The following is a 24,767-nucleotide window of genomic DNA, read 5'->3' on the forward strand; positions in this document are numbered from 1 at the left end:
ATTTTCTCTGAGAGCTTCAGCTTTTTTCTACAGATGGCCTGTGTATCATGCTTAAATGCCAGCCCTATAAACAAACTGAACTCATGAATGGTTAAGAGCAGTAGTGCGGGATGAAACCCGGGAACACTTTTATGCTTTCAGTCTACTTGCTTTCTTTCTCTAATGTGCTGCACAAACTTTAATTTGTTCTCTATAATATGATGGTGTTCCTGATTCAGGGGAATTGTTGTTATTTATTTCCTTGAGAAAGATGTTCTAATTTACGAACTTATTCCCTTGAGAAAGATGCTCGTCTGGTACAACATTAGCCCCTGAAGGTACAACATTAGCCCCTAGGCTTGCAGTTATCCCTTGGTGAAACTGAATAAAATTATTAGAGGCAGAGTCCCAGATCAGTCTTCTCTACATTAAGACACTACATAATCATGTATTAGATCAAAAGATAACTGAGTGAAAAAAAGATGAGCCCATCCCAATTACATTAGTAAATGAATCCAACTTCTCTGACAGGGCCAAAGGAAGACCCCCAATTCTCACATTTCTCATGGGTGTCCTGCATCGGGATCCTCAAAGGCCATACTGCTGCTAATTACAGTTTCAAAACTCAGGCAGATTCAGCGCAAGTAGGAGAGGTACTTCCCCACTTCCACTGATCACAAAAAAGTCAGGTAGCAGCACTCACTACTTGGTCTATGAATGGAATGTTTTTACCATATGGACTTGTTGTAGCAGCCTTATCCTAATTTGCTCACAGCCAACAGGATCAGAGTTCTAAGGGACTTGGGGATCAATCCTAAGAAGGCTTGCTTGGAAGTAAGTTCCATAGTATTTAGTGGGGCTTACCCCCAGGAAAGGGCCCTTAGAATTTCAGCCAGCATTCTAAGGTCTGGGAAGAGGGTGAGAAATCCACAGTTTCAAGTGCAGGTTAAGGATTTTTAACTAAATCTCCTTAGCTTGATCAGGAAGAAACAGTGCAGCAGAACAGGAGAAACACTTTAGCAGAACAAAAGCTGATTCTTTGAAACCAGCATTGTTCAACAAGTTGCAAGCCTCCCAGGATTAAATCCTTGGCGTTTCTTTCAAGTTCATATGTTTCAGTTATACATATTATGTGTTCTACAAAAGGAAGCTTTTACTTTGAGCACTGGGTTATGTGTGCATGTGTGTGTGTGTGTTTTAGTCTTCTCTCACCCCAAAGTCTGTTATAATCCCAATTAAGACCTGTAGGCTATTTAAAAAAGGGAGAAAGAATGGAGGTAATTTGTGTGTGTGTGTGTGTGGGAGGGGGGTACAGTTAAGTGAGGTACAGTTTTCCAGAGATCCACCCCAGTGAGTGACATGCTAAATAAATAATTTTGGGATGTGCAGCCCATGGTTCTTGCTTCAACCTCACTTTTTGAAAAAACAACAACAAACAAATCAGGAAGGAAGGAAAGGTGCAACAAATTCAAGCTACAGGCTTCTTTTGCCCTGGCTAATAGGACATTTTCATCTGCCTAGCTAATCCACAGATGCCGTTCACTCCTGGAGTGGGAACTCTCTGTGAGCTCTAACTGAGCATCTTGTGCCGATCAAAGACCGTCTTCCTCTGCTCCTGCACCTGACGCTTCCACCGTTGCTGAGCTCCTTCCACTCTCTCCAGCACTGTATTTGCTCTGGTGCTGGTAGCAGGACGCACCGCTGCCAATGAATGGGCATCCTGAAATGCAAGGAAAAAAGAATCAAAGCTGACCAGAATGCAGAAAAAATGGCAATCAAGCACTAGGTTGTCACATGAAAGGGGATCTGAAACACAGAGGCCGTTTCTGCACGGGCATCATATGACGTCATGGAGACGGAAAAGAAGCTTATATGAGCGTCAAGACGCGATAGCGCGGAACTGCGCAGTCAGCGCCGTCGCAGTAAGCAGCTTAATCGGCGCCGAAGACGCCAGACTAAAAACGCTTAAAGCGTTCTTTTCCCAGCGTGACGCCGACGCCGCGACTGCATTAACCGCCACCACGGAGCCGCCCCTCAACAATGGCGACCAGCCAGCGGCTGAGCTTCGGTCACCATTCCCCATCCCCTACACGCAGGTCCCTGGTGATTTCCTGCATGGTCAGGCACCTTCCCAGGATCCACATGTCAGCCAAAAGTAGATGGTGGCTGCCCATACACACTCCGGTCTCACAGGTAACATGAACTGGGACTGACAGTAGCTGGATGGGGGACGGGCAGAACATCAGGGCAGTCACGTTGGCCTCTTGTTCACGAAGCGCGCAGGTTAGCGCAAGCGAGCACGCCGGCCTCGCAGCCCGCGCGTAACCGTCACATTTCTCGCGGGGCTCCTGGCTTACTCCAGCCCCGCTCGTCTGTGCTAACGCTTTTTCATGATGCGCCTCGCTATTTCCGACGTCAACGCGTCGCTCCTTTTGCCTGTGCGGAAACAGCCATAGATACACATTATAAAGTATGAAAATATTAATCACAAGGACACCATCATGGAATGACATTTTCCCAACAGTCTTCAGAGGAAAAGAACAGTTTCCTGTTCCTTTAGAAATTCAAAGTCATCATGCAGAGGTAATAAATCCTCCTCAACCATATTGTTACAAACTACTTTTTAATGGCATGAGACTGAAGAACAATTAAGAAACAGGTTCTGGTGGGTTTTCCGGGCTGTGTGGCCGTGGTCTGGTGGATTTTGTTCCTAACGTTTCGCCTGCATCTGTGGCTGGCATCTTCAGAGGTGTATCACAGAGAAAAGTGTGTTTCACACTGTGTCTAAGTGAGAAGGGAAAGTTTAGTGTGGTATATTGTCCATGTCCCAGGGTGGGGAACCAATCATTAAGTGTTTGGGTGGAACTTGCTATGCAAAGGTGTGAAGGAGTGCATTGTAATAAGGGTGGGGTTATCAGTCCATTTTTTAAGTACTGGGAGCCAGGCCTTGCTAATTTTTAACGTCTCTTTCTTATTGAAGTTGTCCTGGTGTTTGTGAATTTCAATGGCCTCCCTGTGCAGTCTGACATAGTAAGCTTCTGAATTGTCCAGAATTTCAGTGTTCTCAAATAAAATATTATGTCCAGTTTTGTTTAACACATGTTCTGCAACTGCAGATTTTTCAGGATGGTTAAGCCGACAGTGTCTTTCATGTTCCTTAATACAGGTCTGAATGCTGTGCTTTGTGGTTCCTATGTAGACCTTTCCACAGCTATAGGGCTGGTCAGACTGGGCTATTTAAACTGGGCTCTGTTGGCTAATGGCTACTCCACTATAGAAATCAGAAGAGCTTTAAGGCCAAGAAAAACCCAGAGGACTGAGCAGAAACAGCCCACCACAGGGAAAAATATTTCTACCATACATCAAGGGAATCACAGATCAAATAGGGAAACTGATGAAAAACCATTACCTACAGACCATCTTCAAACCCACCAGGAAAATACAGCAAATGCTACGCTCAGCAAAGGACAAGAGAGACCCCCTCACTTCTGCAGGAGTATATCACATACCCTGTAGCTTTCTGGCACAACCTGGGACTTCATTGTAGGCCAGGGTATAAATGGGAAAAATAAACAAACAAACCTAAGGCCTTCTCCTAGAACAGAGAGTGGTTGTGATGTCAAACTAAGACTATGTGAGTTAAACTGAGAGATAGAAAGATTTGTTTATCTTGTATTTTACATGGTCTACCATGTCAGAGAAACTGAAAGCAAAACTGTAAGGAGTTTAGACCCTTATCTCGAAAACCTTATGATGATACAATTCAAAATGAGAAAATATACAGTATTGGAATATGGTGCACCTCCTGGAGAAGTGTGGAGGACAAGTATGAGTAGCCCTTTTCTTAATGATACAACTGGACTCAAGCCTAAAGGACATTCAGTTGTTGACATGAATGGATGCAAAAAGGAAGAAGTCTAAAGCTGTTTGACATCTATAACTGGAACATGGAATGTGAAAAGTATGAATGAAGGTAAGCTTGAAATCATAAAAGGAGAAATGGAATGTTTAAACACTGCAATCCTGGGAGCAAATGAACTAAAATGGATCAGGACATTTTCAGTCAGAAAATTAAAAACTGTTTTACTCAGGGAATGACAAACACAGAAGAAAATGAGTTGACCTAATAGTGGAGTGAGATGTAGCACAGCAAATCAGGGGCTATAATACAAAGTTTACCAAAAAATATCAATCAGGCTTCATGGAAAGCCTATCAGCATAATCATCATTTAAGTTACACCCAGATGCTGATGAGGAAGAAATTGACTTTTATGCAAGTATCCAGGAAGAAATTGCACAAATCTCAAATTATTTATTTCATTTAATAGGCTTCTAGGCTGCTATTTCCCATTACCGTAACAGGCTCAGGATGGCTTACAACAATCAGGAAGAGGTGGGATAAAAATAAAATGAATAAATAAAATAGTTAAATACTAAAAACAACAATTTCAGTCCCTGGTCTCTCTTACACATACCTCGCTCTCTTCTTCGTTGTGCAATGGGTGAGTGTAGGCGTCTGGTTTACGGATCAAGGGGTCAACCAGCATCAGAAAGGCCATGTAAAGAAGCAGGGCTCCAATCACCGAGAGGTAAATAATGATTATGAACTGTAGGAGATAAGCCACAGCAATAAATCATCATGGCCTCTGAATTCTGAAGCCATCATTAAAAAAAATATATCACATGCACCAAAGCTTATACTGCATTAGAAAGAAATCATCTACTCTGGGAGAAAGCCAATGTTTGTAGCTCCTGAATGGGTAGAAGACACAGTATGTCTGAACCAAGATGGCAAACACCTTAACTTTCCAAAACCCACACAACTAAATAATGAGTGCAGCTGCTTCCCAACAGCCAATGTCATTAATTTAAGCCATGACTTTTAAAATGTAGTCACAGTTGCTGCATGTGAGCACCATGGATTTCTGGTGTGGCCTCTGAGGAACTGGACTGCTGCATTTACTGGTAGGGAATATTACTCTGTTGTAGTCACATCTGAAGCCTGTTAACATATCTGTGTTAACAACTACAGGCATAATACAAGATGCATGTAAGCAATACCAATTATGTCTTTCAGAAGGACAAAAGTTACGGAGCTGCTCCATCCTCTCCATCCAGAGCTCTTCTCTATCAATATGGATTCCACAGGCGTTGCACATAGTTCCTCACCTCCTTCGTAGGTGAATCCCCACCTGTGCTTTCTGGAAACTGCCAACAGTTGCAGTGCTTTGTTGAATAGAGTCAGGAGGGACCAAAGGGGCATAACTGCCTTGAACAAGCCACAGGCTTGTCTGTACCTTGATGGTGGTGGTGCTCCGTTCTTCATACTTGCACTCACATAGCAGGCAGTATGCTTCAACATCATTTCCTGGCACAGGCATCGGTTCCACCACATGCAAGCAGTTACTACAGAGGCGAGACAGAAGCATGAGTGATGAATGACCTGCCATGGAGGACAGAAGAAAGTGCTGCCTCACAAGGAGGAGATACCTGAATGAAAGAAGCCAATTGGGGAATAGCAATTGGCTCAAATCTGAAAGTAGCACATTAACACGGTCAAGACTACACCTTAACAAGGAGTCAGGATTCCTCCCTTAGTAAATGAGATTCTGAACAGCCTCTTTCCAGCTTTTCCTAATGCTGAAGATGGCTAAATTTGGCATGGCAGTATGCAAGAGTAGGAGGACTCTGGTTAACTCCATATGATTAATATTGTCCTCAATTGAATGATTAATATTAGTCAGGTTACTTATGTTTGGATGCCTATTGTTGTTTATACACCAAAGTTATTTCTTTAATCTTGTGCTGGTCATTGACTGTAAAATTTAAAATTAAGTGGCCTTTGTGGGGCTGGTAGCCCAAGAGGACTTACACAGCTCAGTCACTGGCAACAATTATTGATAGGAAGCCTAATTCTGAGGGGGGCAGAACCACGCCCAGCCAGGGACAGCACAGCATCGGTGAGGCCAAGTCACCTGCTAAGTGGCCAGCAGCATGGCAGGGATGTCACCCCAACCCTTGTATAGCAGGAATGCAGACCTGCGCCCACATTTTTGCCGGAATGACTCTGCATTGGTAAACATAGGCAAAAGGGCTCAGGGAACTGACAAATGACAGCCCTCCAGGAATGCCCCCTTTGGCAATAACATGGGCCTCTGTGCCGGAGATGCTTGTCTGGGTGGTGTGGCTACACCGATGCTATTTCTGGAGGCTGACTTACCAGTCTTTCTGAGACACATTCTTCTTATAAATGTGTCCACTGATGTTCCTGTATGGGGGGCAGATGCACTTGCAACGGATGTCCTCAAAACTCTAAAGATGCAGAACAAAATATCAATACTGTAAGGAATACCTGTCAGAATGTTCTGCCCCATCAGAGTAGCAGATTAAATGGGACTATTATGTGTATTCACTAGCAGTATTTCTCTCCTGCGCTATAACTGTGTTCTGAAGATCATCTTAAAAGCTAAACTCCACACAGATTTAGGGTCTTGAGGTCTAAGATTGATTGCAAGAATAAAAATAAATTCTTCTTATTTCCAAAAGACGATTTCCAATTTGTTCTTAGCTGTAACTCAACTGGATAGTATCCATCAAGAAACCCAAGGCTTACAGATTTACAATACATAATCGCTCAGAAGACGTTATCACTGTGTTCAGTATGGCTTACATCCAAGGAAACATGCATGGGATTGCAGGGAGCAGTGCATCTTTCAGCAACTACTAAGTTATCTCTCCAATCAAAGTCTAAAAGGACAAGACAATATATTTGGCCTCTTCCGCACACGCAAAATAATGCGTTTTCAAACCACTTTCACAACTGTTTGCAAGTGGATTTTGCCATTCCGCACAACTTCAAAGAGCACTGAAAGCAGTTTGAAAGTGCATTATTCTGCATGTCCGGAATGAGCCTAAGACTGGATTATCTGACAAAGGTCCAAGGCAGGGGTTCCCAAACTACAGCCCGCGGGCCAAATCCGGCCCCCGGAAGACATTTATCCGGCCCGCTGGGCAGAAGCAGATCTCCCCCTTCTCTCTCTCCTTTTCCTTCCTCTCCCACCGCTGGAGTGCAAGGAGTCCACAGAGTCCCCCACTCCGAGGCATCCATTTTCTTCAGGGGAGCTGACTTCCACAGCTGTAATTCCGGGGGGGGGGACCTCCAGGGGCCGCCTGGAGCTTGGCACCCCGACCCCCAGGTTTACAAACAGCCTTAAGCGCGGGCGACTCGCTGCTCATTCCAAGCGGCCGGAGGGGACCATACCAATGCGGCAAAGAGGGGAGAGAGAAAGGCAGCGGAGCTTCAGGGCCGGATTGGAAAGGGACCGCGGGGGTGGGGGGCTCGGCCAGGGGTGGGTCAAGGGCGGATGGCTGGCTCCCCCCCTCCGCGGGGCGGCACTTGGTCCGGCCCCTGGCTGGGCTCTGGCCATGCGTGAACTGGCCCCCTGTTTAAAAAGTTTGGGGACCCCTGGTCCAAGGTATTGCAAGTTTCCAAGGGACAGAGAAATGTCTGATAGGTACACACTGTTCTGAGGTCCATTGGAAAAAAAAGTAAGTATAAAACCAGCATAAAATATTTTTTAAAAGGGTATAATAACCTAGGCCATGTGAATCATGCAAGAGCTGTTAACATTAGGAGAACTTTTAAGCAAGTGTAATGCTATCAGAGCTCTCACATGATTCACATGGGCTAGGTCAGTGGTGGCGAACCTTTGGCACTCCAGATGTTATGGACTACAATTCCCATCAGCCCCTGCCAGCATGGCATATTGGCCATGCTGGAAGGGACTGATGGGAATTGTAGTCCATAACATCTGGAGTGCCAAAGGTTCGCCACCACGGGGCTAGGTTATTATACCCTTTTAAAAAATATTGTGCGTTGGTTTTATACTTATATTTGCACTTGACACAATAAGACCTCCTTGCAATGCTCATCACCTCTCTTGCATTTAGTGCCCTTTAAATCCCTCCTCCAACCCTCTTGCTTCCACACCTTAGCAGCTTCAGATGGCGGTACTAGGATACACCAAATAACAGCAGCAAGGGATAAGAATCTCATGGTTTCTCAGATGTGCTGCATGAGCACCACAGGAGCCTGAAACAGAGAAAGGGGAAGGAGATCAGCAAATTCTCCTTTAGGGAGCACCACAGGTCATTTTCAGTGACTCAAGGGTAGCCCCAGCACACATGCTGTAAGATGGTGTGCCACACCATGGAGCAACAGACAAAAGCAAGTCACTAGGGGGCTGGCAGTGTTGCAGCCGCTCAGCTTGCTCCTAATGTGCCTGGCCACAGACAACCATTATCTTTCCACTCCCTTCTTGCCAGCTGACCCCAAAATCTTCACAGATGGGGTAGGTGTACTAAAGCCATAAAGGCTGCCCATCTCTATGCTAGAATATTGTTGTCACCCACCCACAGCTAAACATGCTTTTCTGGTTAACTCCAGTACCTTCATCTTCCTGTTATCTCCAGCAACCCGAAGCCAAAAATAAATGGTCAGTCAAGTTTCAAAGCAATTACTTGGGACTTCTTCTAAATATTAAAGCTAATGAATATGGCCCACTTAAGAGTGGGGTAGCCTTTTCTTGACACTGCAACCCCCTAAAACATTGTAGATCAAAAGCTGTCCCACAAGGAAGGAGGAATATACTTCAAGAGGGGCATCCTACCTTGGAAAAAGGATGTAACTCTTGCAGTCATTAATTCTCTGGACCTTTGTCTGTTCAATCAACAGAGAGAAATTCTGCACAAATTGCAGACAGAATACTGCAGGAGACAAGCAGTGCAAAATAGTTCAGTATTTCCACAGACACTGCACACATTCCACATTTCCCCTAAATTGATCTCCTGAGAACCCTAAAGTCTATTCAATAGGGCTTATTCTAAGCAAAGTGTGGCACTATTAGCCACAGAACATCAACTCCTACAGTCTGCAGAGTCACAAATGCCTCTACATTCCATCTCAGTCTAATGGAACAACCATAGATAGGAGGACCAACTGAAACTGGTGTAACACTTCAGAGACCCAGCTGGTTTCTTGCCTGGCTGTCTATGTAACCTAGAAATTGTTTTCAGGCCCTAGGTCAGTGGCGGAGCACATACCTTGTATACCAAAGACGCTGTGTTCAATCCCTGGTATCACCAATTTAAAGTGATGGGGTTGAAAATAAAATTATCAACATTCTTTATATACATCTCTGGTGCAACCACGTTTAGAATACTGTGGACAGTTCTAACATGAAGACCTGAGACAGCTGGAAAAGATAGCGGAAAGTCAAATAGAAGATTAGAGCAGCTTAAAGGAATGGGTTTTCTGTAACAAAAATTGAGTACTTTAAAATTAGGAGTGGCGAGGAAGGAGCCATCTCTCTCTCTGTCATAATGATTGAGTATCACCTAATGAAGAGGATTAGAAGCAGGTTTAGAAGAGACAAAATGAAGCACTTCTTCAAACAAAGCATAATTCATACAAGGAATCCATCACTACAAGCCCAAGATTTACTTCTGCTGTGCCTTACAAGAGACCTTGGTGTCCTGTTTCAGATCACAGAACGAGGCTTGCTTTTTCCAATTGTATTTTAAAAGGGAGAAGACATTTTTTCGAGCTTCTTTGTCCCTATAGCCCTTGCAGCAATGTTAAATTGTTTTCCATCTCTCACCATCCACTCAAGAGAATCCATAACACTCCATGCAAACCCCAGACTTCCATTATGTCTTTTTGTATCACAACTGGGTGCATCACATCCTGGCACATCCTTTTCTCTCTCCTCCCTCCTCTTTTTTGTACTGAATGAACTCCTGAAGCTTTCTGAAGAGCAAGAAAGAACTATTTTTAATAAAACATCCTGCTGCTACAAGAGATGACAAGAAACGCTGGTTTACAGTGCAATGTGATGCAGAATTACTCCAGTCTAAGCCCATTGAAATCAGTGGGCTAACTCTTCATAGAACTGTACTGTTACGCAGCTTTGAAAGAGAACTAGGCAAATGCATGTGCATAGGTGATATAGCTGGCAACAATAATTATCTATGGGCCTTTTTTCCCCACTTTCCTGTAAGCCCCGCTACTTGAGGAGAGTAGCGCGGGGTTCCCCTCCTCCTCCCCATGGCAGGGGCGGCCATTGAAGCAGCCGCTGCTGCCCCAGCACCACGGCATCCCAGGCGCTCTTCGAATGGCGCTTTTATGACCCTGCACAGAGCGCGGGTTGTGGGGACGGCATGCGCCTGGGATGCTGCGCTGAGAGCAGCGGCATAGGGATGGAAGGGCGGGGGAAGGCCCTATGACAGCTAAACAGAGCCTCCATATCCAGAAGCAGTATACCACTGGTTATCATATAGCAAGAAGCACTGGTGCATTTCTGCATGTCTCCTGAAGAACCACAATGAAAACCGCAGCGATTAAGATAAAATGTTGTTGGAAAAAAATGCAACCCCTGTTCTGAAATCATCGTCACACCTTCATTCATCACAGAAGATAAAACTGGTCAGTACGCAGAAATCCAGCCCCTGACAGCTACATCAGCATGCATTGCAAGATACAAACTGAACTACACAATTCACCTCAAAGCATTAGCCCCTTCAAGAAACAAAATACTCGCCTGCACAGCTCCTAGAAACTGTGCATTCCCAGCTGATCACCACTCGTGTCTTCCGCTGACATCATCTTAACAGACACCTCTTGCAGCCAGCCACAGCCTTCGCAAGAGGTTGCACTAAGGGACCGTTCATAAATTCGTATCCTTGGTTTGGAGAGGAAAAGAGGGCACTCATTTTAAGACTAGGGGATCGGTTTACACTGCCTTCCCTGTGCTTCTGCTTTTCTTGGCACCGGAAGATGAATAGGGTCTCCTTTGTGCTTCATCAGTTCAGTTGGGCTTCTTCTTCACTTACCGAGGACATCAGGACCAAAAGCTACGGATTGTTTTGGCGCTAGGATACCAAGGAGCACATTAATGTAGCACTTTGGAAAAATAGCATTAGCAAAAGGAGGACAATCTGAAGTTCGACTGTGCCAGAGATAAATATGGGGATATAGGGAGAAAAGAGAGGACCAAAGGAAAACCCCAGCGCAACCCCTGGCATGCCTACTCAGAAGTCCCATACTATTCAGCGAAGTTCACTCCCATGTGGGTGAACGTTTCCAATCGTGCATGGTTTGTATTAAGTTTAGGAAAAGAGGAAGACCCTACATGAGATGGATTGACTCTCTTCAGTTTGCAGAGCCTGAGCATGGCTGTTAATGCTAGGACGTTTTGGACGACAGTATCTCGTTTGAGAGCTTGCACATGTGAGGGAACCAATTGACAAAGCTGCAAAATATCAGGAACGCTTGCTACAAAACGGGATATAAACGCACCACGTGCAGATCGGTTTTAAAATGTTTAATGCATTCATCCATCGATGCAATTTCCTGAAAAGTCGAGGGATCCTTGAGCCACGGAAATTTCACACAAGGGACAATTTCTCTGAAATGCCGCTTCTCCCTCAACCTGTACTATTCTTCAAATTGCAACTAGTGAAAGGCCATTCTTTTTGCCAGAAGGCTCAATGAATGCACACACGTGAAATCTGCCTAGAGATGCCTTGCAACGCCACGTATTAGGCTTCGATATGCAAGGAGTTAATTAGGTTAGGAAGTGACATCACCTAGAGAGGGAGGTGATTGAAGGTTGAAACCAGCGCTGGGCTGCTGCATCGGTGCGATGACAGCTGTGGACTGAATCATTAAGCTGGGAGGCAGCGCATTGGCGCAGAAAGGCCAGTTGGAGAGGTTGGAAACTGGCACTTTGCAGGAAGCGGCCGCACTTGTCTCTAGGATCTATGGGCCTGGAGAGAGGCGCTGCATAATTGTGCACCGGGCAGGGTAGGACGCTTGCTGCTCAGGACTACAAGATCAATCCGATGCAGTTTTTCCACCCACTGCTTATGTGGAGCTGCAAAGCCTTAGATCTGCTTTACGGCCAATATGTGAATAATTTCATTCCAATATTGGTTCCTTCCTGGTTCAGTTTTCAAGGCAGTCATGCTTTGACTGTTAAGCTTTTGTGAATATTGCTATATGTACTGGGTGCCCACTACATAAAAGCACACACTGGCTGCAGTGCTTCTCATATGTGCAGGTGCCACTTTGTGAAGAAAGTTCATGATGTCAATACAATACAATACAATAGACCTTTATTGGCATAAGATAAAAGCTGCTGAGTATAGACCATCACTAAATTTAAAAGTTGTACATGTCGCCTATGAGTAGTTTAAATTTAAAATCACACTTCATTTATAAAAAATAACATAGATTAAAAATACAAATCCATTCCATTGTACACGGATTGTGAACAGGTATAGTACAACTAAACTTAAAAGACAGGATTAAGATATTTCTAGCCATTCGCTATTCATAGCCTATTTACTAAAAGGTATAATCCCTCCCCAAGATCTATAAATTGTATATACTAATTAATACTATAAATTAATTAAATTTCCATAAAATGCAATAAATAAACAGAGCTCCTTATAAGCACCTTCTAAAATAGCCCAGGAGTATCAGAGGTATGGAGCATTTCACATTTAAATATAATTTTGTACTTGCCTATTTTACATACCTCTTAAGGACATGACTTGCAGCAACTAATTGGCTATTCTCCCAAGTATAAAAGCGGATTATTACTGTTTAACAATTTTGGGATTGATATTTTGGGGCACATTTCCCCATTATCGGTAGTACTAAAGCTTCCCTCTGTGGGTTATATTTTGGGCAATAACATAAAATGTGGTCCAATGTTTCCACTACAGGGACAGAAGGGGCATACTCTATGTAATAAAGTCCCAAGATGTCTTGGCTACTTGTTTTGGGTACTGATGAGCTCTGAAGTTACTCATGCATCAAAAAATCCTCTCACTGAAATCCATGGGAGAAATTATGATTGTGCATGTCAGCACTATCGTGGGTAGTGAGGTACATACCATGTTTGAAAGTGTCCTTTCTCACAAGCAGATGTGTGTGTATGTCTTCAGTCTGATGCGTCTTTCAGCTTTTGAAGTGTGCCATTGTGTGATGTGATGAAATTAGAGCTGCAACTCTTGTCTATTTATTGGGCATAGAATATACACAGGATGAATCTGCGTATTCACCTTTTGCTGTGCTGGGATGTGTAAACTGAATGCAGTTGCTAAAGAAGATGAAAAGAGTTTACACCGCCACAAGCTGCTCTCAGCCGCTGCATCCCAGGGCGGCCACCAGGAGCGTCCCCACACCTCGGGCTTGTGCTGGGTCGCCAAAGGCTGTCTCCTCGAGAGTGGGGGAAAGGCCCCAAGAAGGGCTTGCCTAAATGCCCTTGAGGCTGGCAGGGTGGAACTGGTGATCTCTCAAATCAGCCTGTGTTACAGCAGCACCTCCACCCTCCCCAATAGATCAGAACCCTCCCCGCCCTGCAATGTAAAAATGCCAGCGTTTTGTGTCTCCTGCTCCATAACCTGTTTATGGACACTGAAAAGAAGAAAAGTTAAAACCCCTGTGTGAACTAGACTAGCAAGCCTCTATTTAATGGCTTGGAAAATAAAAGGCAGCACCATAAACTGCAAGAATAAGCAAGTTTTGTTGTCCCAGCTTATTCATGCACTACAGCATTGTGATATATCTTTTCCAGCTGTACCCCTCTTGGGTTTGCAGGGTCAGTTTGGCATCTTTGAATGGCCCCTTCCAAGATAAAAACTCTTGCATGTAGAAATTTAGTAGGCTGGGGACAGGAGTTGAGCCATGTTTTTCCCTCTCTGTATGCTAGAGCATTTTCTTTCTTGGAGTAGCTTTAAAACATACAAATTCCTATCTGTACAATACATCACTTGGACTTGCTGCATGCACAAAAGTAGACTTTTATAGAAGTTTCAATCCTTAACTGGTGTAATTCTGGAAACTTGCAAATAATAATAAACAGTTAGTAAAGGATTTCCAAAATATTAATTTATGTGGGCATTTTGGTGCTCCTCAAAATGGATTCCAAGGGTCTCATAGACCCTCAGAAGATACCAGCCACAGATGCAGGCGAAACATCAGGACAAAATGCTGCTGGAACACAACCATACAACCCGGAAACCTACAACATCCTACTGTCTCATAGAAAAATTTTTAGAATTCAATTTCAATGACTAATTTGATTAATACTTTTAAAATAAATCACAAACATGTCTTGACCGCTTTGAGCTCTTCCAAATTTTTGGAGATGACCTTTCAGTCCAATTACTTTTCTGCCTGGGTGTTCATCCTCATTTTTTGAGTATCTAAAAAGCCCACCTCTCATGGTGGGTTGTCATCTATCCATCTGTAACCTCTTATAAGGTAAGTTCCACAGGCTGATGAACATGGCTAGACTTCCTCTCCTATTGAGATCACAAACCACCTAGGCCAGTGGTGGCGAACCTTTGGCACTCCAGATGTTATAGACTACAATTCCCATCAGCCCCTGCCAGCACGGCCAATTGGGGCTGATGGGAATTGTAGTCCATAACATCTGGAGTGCCAAAGGTTCGCCACCACGGACCTAGGCCTAGTCTAAGAAGTACCACTCTGTCTCCTTGTGTGTGTGACCCCACATATCTAGAATGGGGTGCTCTAGCACGTTCAGTTGACTTTCTTTTGACATTGCCTGTGCACTTCATCTGCTCTCTACTCATCCAGCACTGAAGTGTGTTTCTGATAGACATGAAAACATCTAGTCCAGCTTTGTATATTTGTGTCTCCTCCCTTTCATCAGCTACAAATGTGGAGCTGATTTATAATGGATTTAACAAAAATAAATACAGTTGGCTCTGAAAAGGCCTTGTCGTAGTTAAAGGAAATAACTTCCAGCTTTAGTTGGAGTCTGTAGGATACATAGATCTCAATTTTATGGCAATTTCTCTTTGTAGATGGGCAGAGGAGTGCTTTGCCAACTTGTTGGTTGCTCAGAAAGCAGAATTACTGTTGTCAACCCAAGGCACTTAGGTACCTGAAGCAGAAAATCCAAATGACGCCTCTTTACCCTGGCAGTGCTATAAAAATAAACAAATCAACAGCTTGCAGCCCTTAAAAGGAACCCCAAAATCCATTGGCTCACCCCAGCTGCCTAATGGAAGATCCTGCTGTGCTTGCTGTTGTGTTTATCACTAAGAGGATGAAGTCCCAGGCACGTCAATCATTTCAAGTGACATTTAGCATGTGATAAGTTTTCGACCTCTCAGGTTTCTCCCCATTGCCAAGCAATTCCTGTATCCAATACACAATACTTGGTGATGTCTGGTGTCTTCCTGCCCTCTTGAAGGAGAATCTGCTGGTAGTCTTGTTTTTGTTTTGTGGTGTAAGGTAATGGCTCAGCTTCTTATATAATGTTTCTTTGATGTCTTCTGTAGCACATTTAAAGATGATGTCTGGAGTTCTGTTCCCCTGAGAGAAACCTCCGTGGGCTCTATCTATCGATTCCGGTGTTGTTGGAATGTTTACAGAGTTGAGCCACTGTATTATTTGGTTTTTAATATCTGTTTCATCCTGCATTCTCGGGACTCCAATTAAACAAAGATTAGCGCGCCTTTGTCTATCTGAGAGGGTAGCTGTAATGGATTGAAGCTTCTGGTAGAAAGGATTCCTGGTAGCTGTTTTCAGGAACCTTCCTTTTAATTAACTTTTTGCTGCCACCATGTAATTCAGATAACTAGAGAACCCCACACTGTTACTAGTCACCACGGCTTTAAAGATTCCCACCTCTCTCCCACTCTGACTTGAGGGGAAATTACTTCAGAGTCCCTTTAACTGTTTTGGAGGGAACTCCTAATGGCTGGGGTTTCTAACCAGTCACCCACTCTAAAGACACACAGAGACTCTCATTATGCTAACGAGGGAGTTTGAACACGGTAATTGAAATCTATTTTTAAAACAAAAGAGGCCAATTTGCTGGTGATCCCTGGCCCCTCAATGATGCGGCTAGCCTCTACCCGGGCTAGAGCCTTTACAGTTTGGCCCCCGCCGGTGGAACGTTTCCAGTTGTGGTTCCCAAGGGATCTCTTTAACGAAGTTCCTCAAGAGGGTCTTCGCGGGTGACTGTAGCTGTTCACAGGCTCCTTGGGGAGGCTGGCCGCCGATGCCCCCCCCCCCCGCTTACATCTTCTGTGGATCCCACGCCCCTCCCCTTTAGGGGATTGGTTAGTAGGTCGCCTCTTGTATTTTTATTGTATTTGATATTAATACGCTGCTTTTAATGGGGTTTTAATTATTTAAAGTCTATAGAGCCACTTATGATTTATTTAATGATTTGAGATTTGTTGATTTTATTTTGTGCTCTATTTATATATGTTCATCAGCCCTGAAATTCCGAGTATGTATATAAATGTAATAAATAAATAAATAAATAAAATAAAACTGGCTCAGAGAGGTACTAACGCTTGGCGGTTACAGAGAGGTTCTTTTCACTTAGGTTTCAGAGAGACGTTGGCACTTTAGTTTCACACACAGACACACACAGGTGTCTCTTCAGAGAAAGGTTTTACTTCTTAAAATATCAAACGCCTTCTTTACTGACAGACGCTAGTCTTTGCTGTACTCACCCCACTGAATCAACACACACCCAGTCTATGCCCCAGAGATTCTGGTATCCAAGCTCCTCCTCTCCCACTGTCCCAAACTGGCCAAACTGCCATTGGACTGGGCCTCCCAAGACTGGTGTTGAACTGGGTGGGACAGACTCTAGGTCTGGACAGTCTCACTGTCAAGCCTCTGACTGGCGTGTGGGTCCCTTTCCTCGCCCAGCCTTAGGGGCCTCACCCTCTAGCAAGCCCTCAGCTCGTAGTTATCTGAATCCTGACAGCTAATAGAGCTGAGTCAGAATCCTTCTCTCTCTCAACTGTCAGTCTCAGACCCCAAACTCTGACTGATCTTCAGCCTCGACTGCTCTCTGACAGACTCTGATTAGAACTCTCCTCACTCTAAGTGCTGTGGGCACACTTGCTCCCCTAGCTTTGGCCAAATGTTATTGGACCTTTTCCAACCAATCAGGTGGGTTCTTTGCTTGTGGAGCCTTTTCTTTACTCTGGCTGTTGCTAAGGCCTTCTTAACTAGGCCTGCTGTACGCCAGCCCTTCAGGGTGGGGCAAGTTCATTTCAGTAGCTAATTTCGTTTTCAAGAGATCAATATCATCAGTATTTTTCTTCATTTGTTTCTCATTTTTAATCACTCTCTCCGCAGTATCTGAGAGTTTCTTTGATACTCCCTGGATTTCCGTTTTAATTGCAATCAGATTATTCTGCATCGTCTTTGTAAAATCATCAAAGGAAGCTTTAATCTGGTTTGTCAGTTTTAATAAGTCTGTTTTTGTTACTAAATTTTCCTTGGGGGCCATGTTTATGCTTTGCCCTTTATCCTTTTAGTATTTTACTTGGACTCAATGTTTCGTTTTTCGTCTCTTCAAAGCTGTCCGGTAATCCCCCTTTTAAGTTCTTTGTTTTAGGTTGATTATCGGTCTTTATCTTCTCACTTATACCATTAAATTCTTGTTAATTGCCAGGAGGGTGTTGGAAAGCAACTAATCCTTGTCGCACATGCGCAGAAAAGCCCCCCCCCCCCCCAATTCTAAGCAATGCTTTCCTGGGTGGGACAGGCTCTGCTTTGCCTTCAATCATTCTGCTGGAGGTCATTTTTTCATCTGCCTCATCTGCCATGTTCAGGAATCTTTTGAGCATGTAAGGAATTTGCAAATCATCATCATTATTTGGAGGCAAATGGTAGTCTATGTTTCCAGGCACCTTTTCATGTGTATTCATGAGATGGTTCTTCAGTTCTGTGACCTGAAAAGGCATGGTTATTTTGGATTATTTTTGGATTTATAAACAATTCAGTACTACTTTGTGTCTTACACTGTAGGTATAACGGCACTTGCAAGAATGTGTACAGGATAGCACCATGATTTTAGATTGGGGTGAAATGTTTGAGCCTTGTACATGTGCAAAAGTGGCAGCATGTGGAAAAGATTTTAAAATTCTTTTTTTTAATACAAAAAAGGTCATTTTTTAAATTTGCAAGTATGTGAACCATCGGCACACTTGGGATATCTTTTAATTTTATTTCTCCTCTTTCATAAATCAATAAATCACCCTATCTGATTATGTCATAATTATAATTTGCTCTCATAATTGAGACCTCATGTGGTGAAATCCCACCCAGTCTCCCACCGCAAAAGTCACCCACGTCACTTCCCTGCCCACATGCACACACAAATTAATTTAAAAACCACCCTCAAGTTGATAGCCCCCTCTGCTCCAGCCGTGGCTCCCACCCAGTCTCCTACCGCAAAAGTCACCCACGCCGCTTCCCTTCCCTCACACACACACAAATTAATTTTAAAAAGCACCCTCAAGTTGATCAGCTCCCTCCGCTCCAGCCATGGCTCCCACCCAGTCTTTCACCGCAAAAGTCACCCACGCCACTTCCCTGCCTGTACTTTGCAATTCACAGACAATTGAGTGCACAAATTAACTGGCCTGCGAACTTTGAAGGAATACTTCGTTTGTCGTCTAAAAGCCTCATATAAGTTTCTTGGTACTTCACCTGTTCGATTTAAATATCCCTGGATTTACCATTAGGAGAAGTGAAGATTGGGACTATGACAATTGCAGATCCTTTTTCACAATTGAAAATCATTTGCTTATGACTCAAGTATTGAGTTTTTGTATGCCAAGGTGCAGCATCTGTTACAGTGTCTTTGTCAATGTGTCAATGAATATTCATTGCCAGAATTCCTTCCCCGTATTATACAGTCTAAAAGATCTCCTCTTGGCCCCTCTTGCTGCCAACGTGAGTGCTCATTCCCCTTTGCTACTTTTAAAACCATATGTGTGCTGTTACACTCTTAACAGCTGGTGGAGATTCCCTTTAATAAAGCCCTTACTCCTGTTAGGCCAGTAACACTTTAACACCCCCGGACCGAGGTTAGGATTGCTCTGGTTATCTGCACTCCTGCAACTCCCTCCCATTTCCCACCCTTCGCCGCTCACCTGTTCAAGAGGATACACCAGCGGTGCTCCGCCCCTGCCCCTTACTGTCATCACTGGCATCACCAACCAGGCATCTGAGACAGGGAAGCTGGAAGTGGTTTGGGATAGCCGTCTGGGGCTATGCCTCTCTAGGAACGGGGACTCTTTCCCATTAACTCTTAGGGCGACTCTCCGAAGGAGGCTGAGAGGACCCAAGCCACGCAGAGCCACAGTACAAGGATGGTGGGTGGGAATTGTTTGCTTCTGCATTGCCAAGGAGGTAATTTGAATCATGTACAAAACAACAGGCTTTCTACCCTCTCCCCCTTTTGCTTTGATGGGTAAAAATGGGCCCCAAAGAAGGGAACTTCTCCCTGCATGAGAATATATACAGTGTTACCTTCATTTTAGATATTGAAAAGTATTTGTGACTCCAAGTGTTTTCTTTGCCATGGAAAACAGGTCCAAATGGCTCTTAGGGTGTTAAAGGTTGCTGACCCCTGCCCTAGCAAATGTTTTGATTCAAATGATGCACGCACATATATTATTGATGCTTCATATTCTCCCACTTGCGAGGTCTCTGTTAATACTTCAGGATTTTGCAATTCCTGGATGACACCAGGGGTGTACCACCCAGGGGGACATATGGGGTCAAATATCCCCAGGTGGCACCCATTTAGTTTTGTGGACGGTGGAAAATTGCCCCCACTCCCTCCTCCTTCCCCCAGGTCCTGCATGGCCAGTGCTCTCTGGGGAAGAAATATCCCACCCCTCTGTGGATAGAGCACCAGGCCAGTTCCCTGTTCCCTCCTCTCCCCTCCCCAGGGACGAAAGGCAGGTGATGAAAGCCTGTTCTTCTTGCTCCTCCTGCTGTTCCTGCTGGGAAGGGGCCACCAGCACCATGCGGTTCCCAGACGGGGCAGGGCTAGTCTCATCCATCCCACCGCTCACCTCTAGGGCCCTCAGCTGCCCCGGCTGGGCATTGAGGGGGCATCAAGGGAGAGCAGAAGTGCCCCTTCAGACCCCTTGATCCCGTGGACCAGCCAGAGGAAGGAGAGCCGTTCTGGCCTTCCATCACCCTCTGTCCCTCTTGGGGGGGCTTCTACTCACTGCCGTTCTCCGGGGGGAACCAAGCAGGGGCCGCTGTTGAGAAAAAGCCCTGTTGCCTCATGTGTCACCCAGCCTTGGTCTATGCGAAAGGTAGCCAGCAGTCCTACCACCTTCCCCTCCCCCATGGTAGGGGCATGCAGACAGTGGTTAAGCGCTCCTGAGTGGTGCTTCACCGTTGGGTGGGTGGAAAACTTGCCCCGGGCTCCATTTTCTGTCAATACGCCACTGGATGCGACATGTGGCCACACAAAGCCATTCTCCCACATTTAGCTTGGATCCTTCCGGATCTCTTTTTTCTAGGTAAGACTTTAATATTTCAACCTATTCTTTAACATCTTTTCTGGAAGATTCAGAAAATTCCTCTGGGGTTTTTTTTCATGTGTGCTTGAAGCCATCCCTTCAAGTTCTGATGGATTGTTCAGGACTTTCTTATAGTCTTGACATGCATGTTTGAAGCCACTTCTGCATTACTTCCAGATGCTCCAGGGTTTTCAGGGGCTCTTCAAGCCATTCCTGAAGGCTCAATTTGGATACTTCCAGCATAGCTCTCAATGTCAACGAAACACACTAGCCCCTACTCCGCGACAAGCAGTGTTATTTATATTATTAAGATGAAGATTACCAAGATGATGCATGAGAAGCTCTTTAGACACTATAAAATGATATATACTAAACATTTTTGGTGTGTGTGATTTTAAGGGTCCTTTATGTTGTGTGGGCCAGAGGCAAGCAATGTTTTATCTTTATGTAGTGTGGGCCAGAGGCAAGCAACGTTTATCCCAAATCTTGATTATCCTAAACGGCTAATTATTTAATTATTGGCTGTGCTTCACCTACAGTCTAAGATTACCAAATCCATTTGCACTTCTGTACAAAAATATAGGATATTTATGCGGTTGTTCAATGAAATAATATTTACTCATCAAGAAAAGCCGAGTGGTTAATACAGGACTCCTGTGAGACGACTTTTAAGTGCTGTGAAGCCTAAATTATTTCTTCATATTTGCTATTTGCTGACAAATGAGTGAAAAAGGCTAACTCAGGGGTCTGCAACCTGCGGCTCTCCAGATGTTCATGGACTACAGTTCCCATCAGCTTCTGCAAGCATTCCCCTAGGAGGAAACTCTGCCACAACCAGAACCTTCAAACTCAACATTCTGCAATACCTCCCGAAACAGTTGGATTCTTTCGCTTTTCCATAAATCTGTCTATTTGATATGGTAAATCTAGGACAGTGATGGTGAACCTTTTCGAGACCGAGTGCCCAAATTGCAACCCAAAACCCACTTATTTATCGCAAAGTGCCAACACAGCAATTTAACCTGAATACTGATGTTTTAGTTTAGAAAAAATGGTTGGCTCCGAGGTGCTTGTTACTCAGGAGTAAGCTTGGTGGTAGTCAGTGGCTTTGCTTTGAAGCAACCATGCAACTCTTCCAATGGGTGAATCACGACCCTAGGAGGGTTTACTCAGAAGCAAGTCCCATTGCCAGCAACCGAGCTTACTCCCAGGTAAAGGATCGCGCTTTAGTTCTTCGCATGAAAATCAATGGGGTTTAACAGCACTTAACAGGGTTACCTACACTGCGTCCCCAAAACCAGGTCTTAGGTTTAATGCTAATAATCGAGCCCAGTGGCCCAGGCCAGCCTAGATGGGGGTGGGCACTCTGTTTTTACGTGCCCACTGAGAGGGCTCTGAGTGCCACCTCTGGCACCCGTGCCATAGGTTCACCACCACTGATCTAGGAATTGGAGAAACTAATATATTCTTTGAAGGTTTAAGAACAGTTAGTCTAACGTGCTAACAGGCTGGTTTCTGCCACTGACAGCTTTGGAAAAGTTGGCAGTGAAAATGGCAACGAGCTCCATCACTTGACAGTTCTGTTCACATCTTGGTCTGAATATAAAACAACTGATAGTCGGAAGGAGATTTATTTCCCAGATTTTATTACAATTAAACCACCATGCTTCAATAATGCAGTACACTCATTGCATTAAACAAGGATATAAAGTCTACAAGAATACACTGACTATTGTATTAAAAAGAATCTTGGTAGCTTATGCTGCCTCCATTTTAGAAAGGTCAGCCTAACAGAAAATAATAACATTAAAGTGGCAATTCCTCTTTTGTACAAAGTTTATCTTTGAAAGAATTTGAAGATTTTGGAACAGCTGATCTGCAATTTCTTTTCATTTATCGAATTTTGCTTCCTTTGCCTACAACAATATGTTGTTTTCACTGACATTTGGAACATCTGCACGGGCTGTCTTATTCCCCTATCAGTTAAAAAGGAACATATTCGCAAGATGTACCTACTCAACAGATTTAGATTTCTTCCTAGTACCTGTTGTTCTATAAAGGGACAAGCAAAGAGAATCACCAAGGATCTCTGATGGGGAATTCTGAGCATCTCACCAATTCTTTGAGTGATTAAGTGGTTTGAGAACAACATAAGTTTGTAGTAATATAGATAAGATGTCAATTTTCCTGACAATCATATAAAGCAGCATCCCTTACGTTGTGCTTATAATTCAGAAGCCTACGTTGCCTAGATCACATTGATATTAAGTGCTGGTATTTCCTTCCCACAACCTTCACTAATAGTCACACTATTGAGACAAGACATGGTCTTGAAACCTGTCTGCGGTTAAAATCCCAAGAATACTTTCCTGGGAGTATACCCAACTAAATAAAACAGAACTTACTTCTGAGTAGACCTTCTTAGGATTGTCCTCTAAATATAGCTTCTCTGGCACTACTGTAAGGGACCTTAATCTTCCGCTCCAAGTGGACACTACTGAATTTCACCCTTTTGGCACATGGATGCTGACCTACTCTGGACATGAGGATAGGAATAGACTTTCAAAAGCAAAAAAGTGCTTTATTAGTAATCATTGTGACTATTCAAATTCTAATTTCTGTGACCTGAAAGCAAGTTCTGTAAGTCAGAACTTGCTTCCAGGAGAGGGTGGACATGCAATCGTAATTCCACACATTTTTGGTTCAATTACCACGGTGACACATTTTCAATGGTCAGAACAATAAAAAAATCTGTACTCCACAAAGCTTAAATCTTACATGCGATTCAACATTATCATCTTATAATCTATGTTACAATATCAGTTATTCTTATAAATTTTTTTAAAAATGGAAAAGAATTATACACACCTCAGTTTCCATCACTTGATGTACAAAATTTTTGCTTATCAATGCTAAAAACAATTCAACAATACAAAAAAATGGCATTATATCATTTGTACAAATTGTGCTTTCATAGGCAAATGAAATACAAAAAATGCCCAGCGACACAAGCAGTAGGAGTCCCTGCATAATCTCTATTTATTTCAACATGGTCTGCACAGGAATGGGGGCTGGTGCATTGTAAAGATATGCTACTTAACATTTTATATGACTTATACTAATCCTCCCTGTGCAACAGCAATACAACTTTACTGAGTTTCTTTAGTTCCACAGGTTCTTTATGTGCCAGAGACCCCAGTTCCTCCATGCTAAGCAAAAGGGGAAGGTACACACCAAAGTGAAAATGAAGAAAACTTGTACCAACAGGCTACAATAATGAGTTCAAAAAATTAGTTCTCCCACTGGAGTATAATTATTTCTTTTAAATAATCAGGTTATGTTTATAATTTTTACAAACAGTAACCAAATGTTTTGGAAAAATTGTTTACATTCTCCCATTGGAGTAATATATATAAACACAAGTTAGAACGGCATGGCAGTGTAATCTAAATAGGGTTATAACAGCTAGACGGATTCTAGATAATTAACCAACTGGCTCTAGTTGTACTTCAAGGCAGTTAAAAGGAAGGTTAGGTTGTTGGTCAAAAGAATTACAATACTTGATTTACAATCAGGGAGGACAACGCTCTGCAATTGGTTTATTCTTATGCAAATGAAGGACGTTTCGAGAGGCATAAGAATAAACCAATTGCAGAGTGTTGTCCTCCCTGATTGTAACCATTATTGTACTTTGAAAAACCCTGACCTGCCTTTAACAGCTGTGAAGTTTAACGAGGCCAGTTGGTTAATTATCTAGAATCTGGCTAGCTGTTATATTTATGATTACATTGCCGTGCCCGTTCTAACTTGTGTTTATATATATTACTCCAATGGGAGAATGTAAACAATTTTTCCAAAACATTTGGTTACTGTTTGTAAAATTATAAAATTATTTTGGTTACTTAAAAGAGACCCCAGTTCAGCACTTGTGGCCCCGGACAGCATGTTTCCAGCCAGTTTGGTGGAGCCTGAATACGCATTGTGATAGGCATTCCATGTTGGATCACACTGTTGACTCCTCTGCTCCCATTTGGCTTGACAATAAATCAGCTGTAAGACACTCACCGAATGGAGCAAGATAAAAGTTAGATTCCTCGTGATTTCTCAAGTGGTATTAACAAGGATGCACAAAAGCATTTGCTTCGTTTCAGAAAGGCTCACATGGACCATTGGCCAAGAAATGATCCACCATCCGGGCCACACTTTTTGCAAAAAGGGCAAAGACCACGGTGAAAACTGCATTAAACCACAAGTGCAAGAAAACATTCTGCCCTGAATTATTTCGACAGTTACATGAATGTCGTAGCTCTGCCATAATGAAACTGTACAACTCTAAGTGGAGACAACAATAATTAAACACACAAGGAAACCCCAGAACTGATCTCAAC

The 24,767-nt window shown here is 43.6% G+C and overlaps 1 protein-coding gene across 2 annotated transcripts; it reads right to left on the reverse strand.

Annotated features, from left to right (window-relative positions):
• Nucleotides 1-582: 582 nt before the first annotated feature.
• On the reverse strand, nucleotides 583-9,986 carry LOC125441315 (proton-transporting V-type ATPase complex assembly regulator TMEM9-like). Of its 2 annotated transcripts, none has more exons than XM_048511843.1 (7): nucleotides 9,639-9,986; nucleotides 8,649-8,745; nucleotides 7,970-8,071; nucleotides 6,200-6,291; nucleotides 5,277-5,385; nucleotides 4,455-4,586; nucleotides 583-1,699 (listed from the first exon to the last, which is right to left on the reverse strand). In XM_048511843.1, exons 3-7 carry the CDS (start codon nucleotides 8,033-8,035, stop codon nucleotides 1,550-1,552), a joined length of 549 nt encoding a protein of 182 aa, XP_048367800.1. In that variant the 5' UTR covers nucleotides 8,036-8,071; nucleotides 8,649-8,745; nucleotides 9,639-9,986; the 3' UTR covers nucleotides 583-1,549. The 2 variants fall into 2 exon arrangements, with proteins under 2 accessions (XP_048367800.1, XP_048367799.1); XM_048511842.1 differs by lacking the exon at nucleotides 9,639-9,986 and adding an exon at nucleotides 9,082-9,230.
• Between the last annotated feature and the right edge of the window lie 14,781 nt (nucleotides 9,987-24,767).

The sequence above is a fragment of the Sphaerodactylus townsendi genome, linkage group LG11, assembly GCF_021028975.2.
Source record: "Sphaerodactylus townsendi isolate TG3544 linkage group LG11, MPM_Stown_v2.3, whole genome shotgun sequence".
NCBI classification, from domain to species: Eukaryota; Metazoa; Chordata; class Lepidosauria; order Squamata; family Sphaerodactylidae; genus Sphaerodactylus; species Sphaerodactylus townsendi.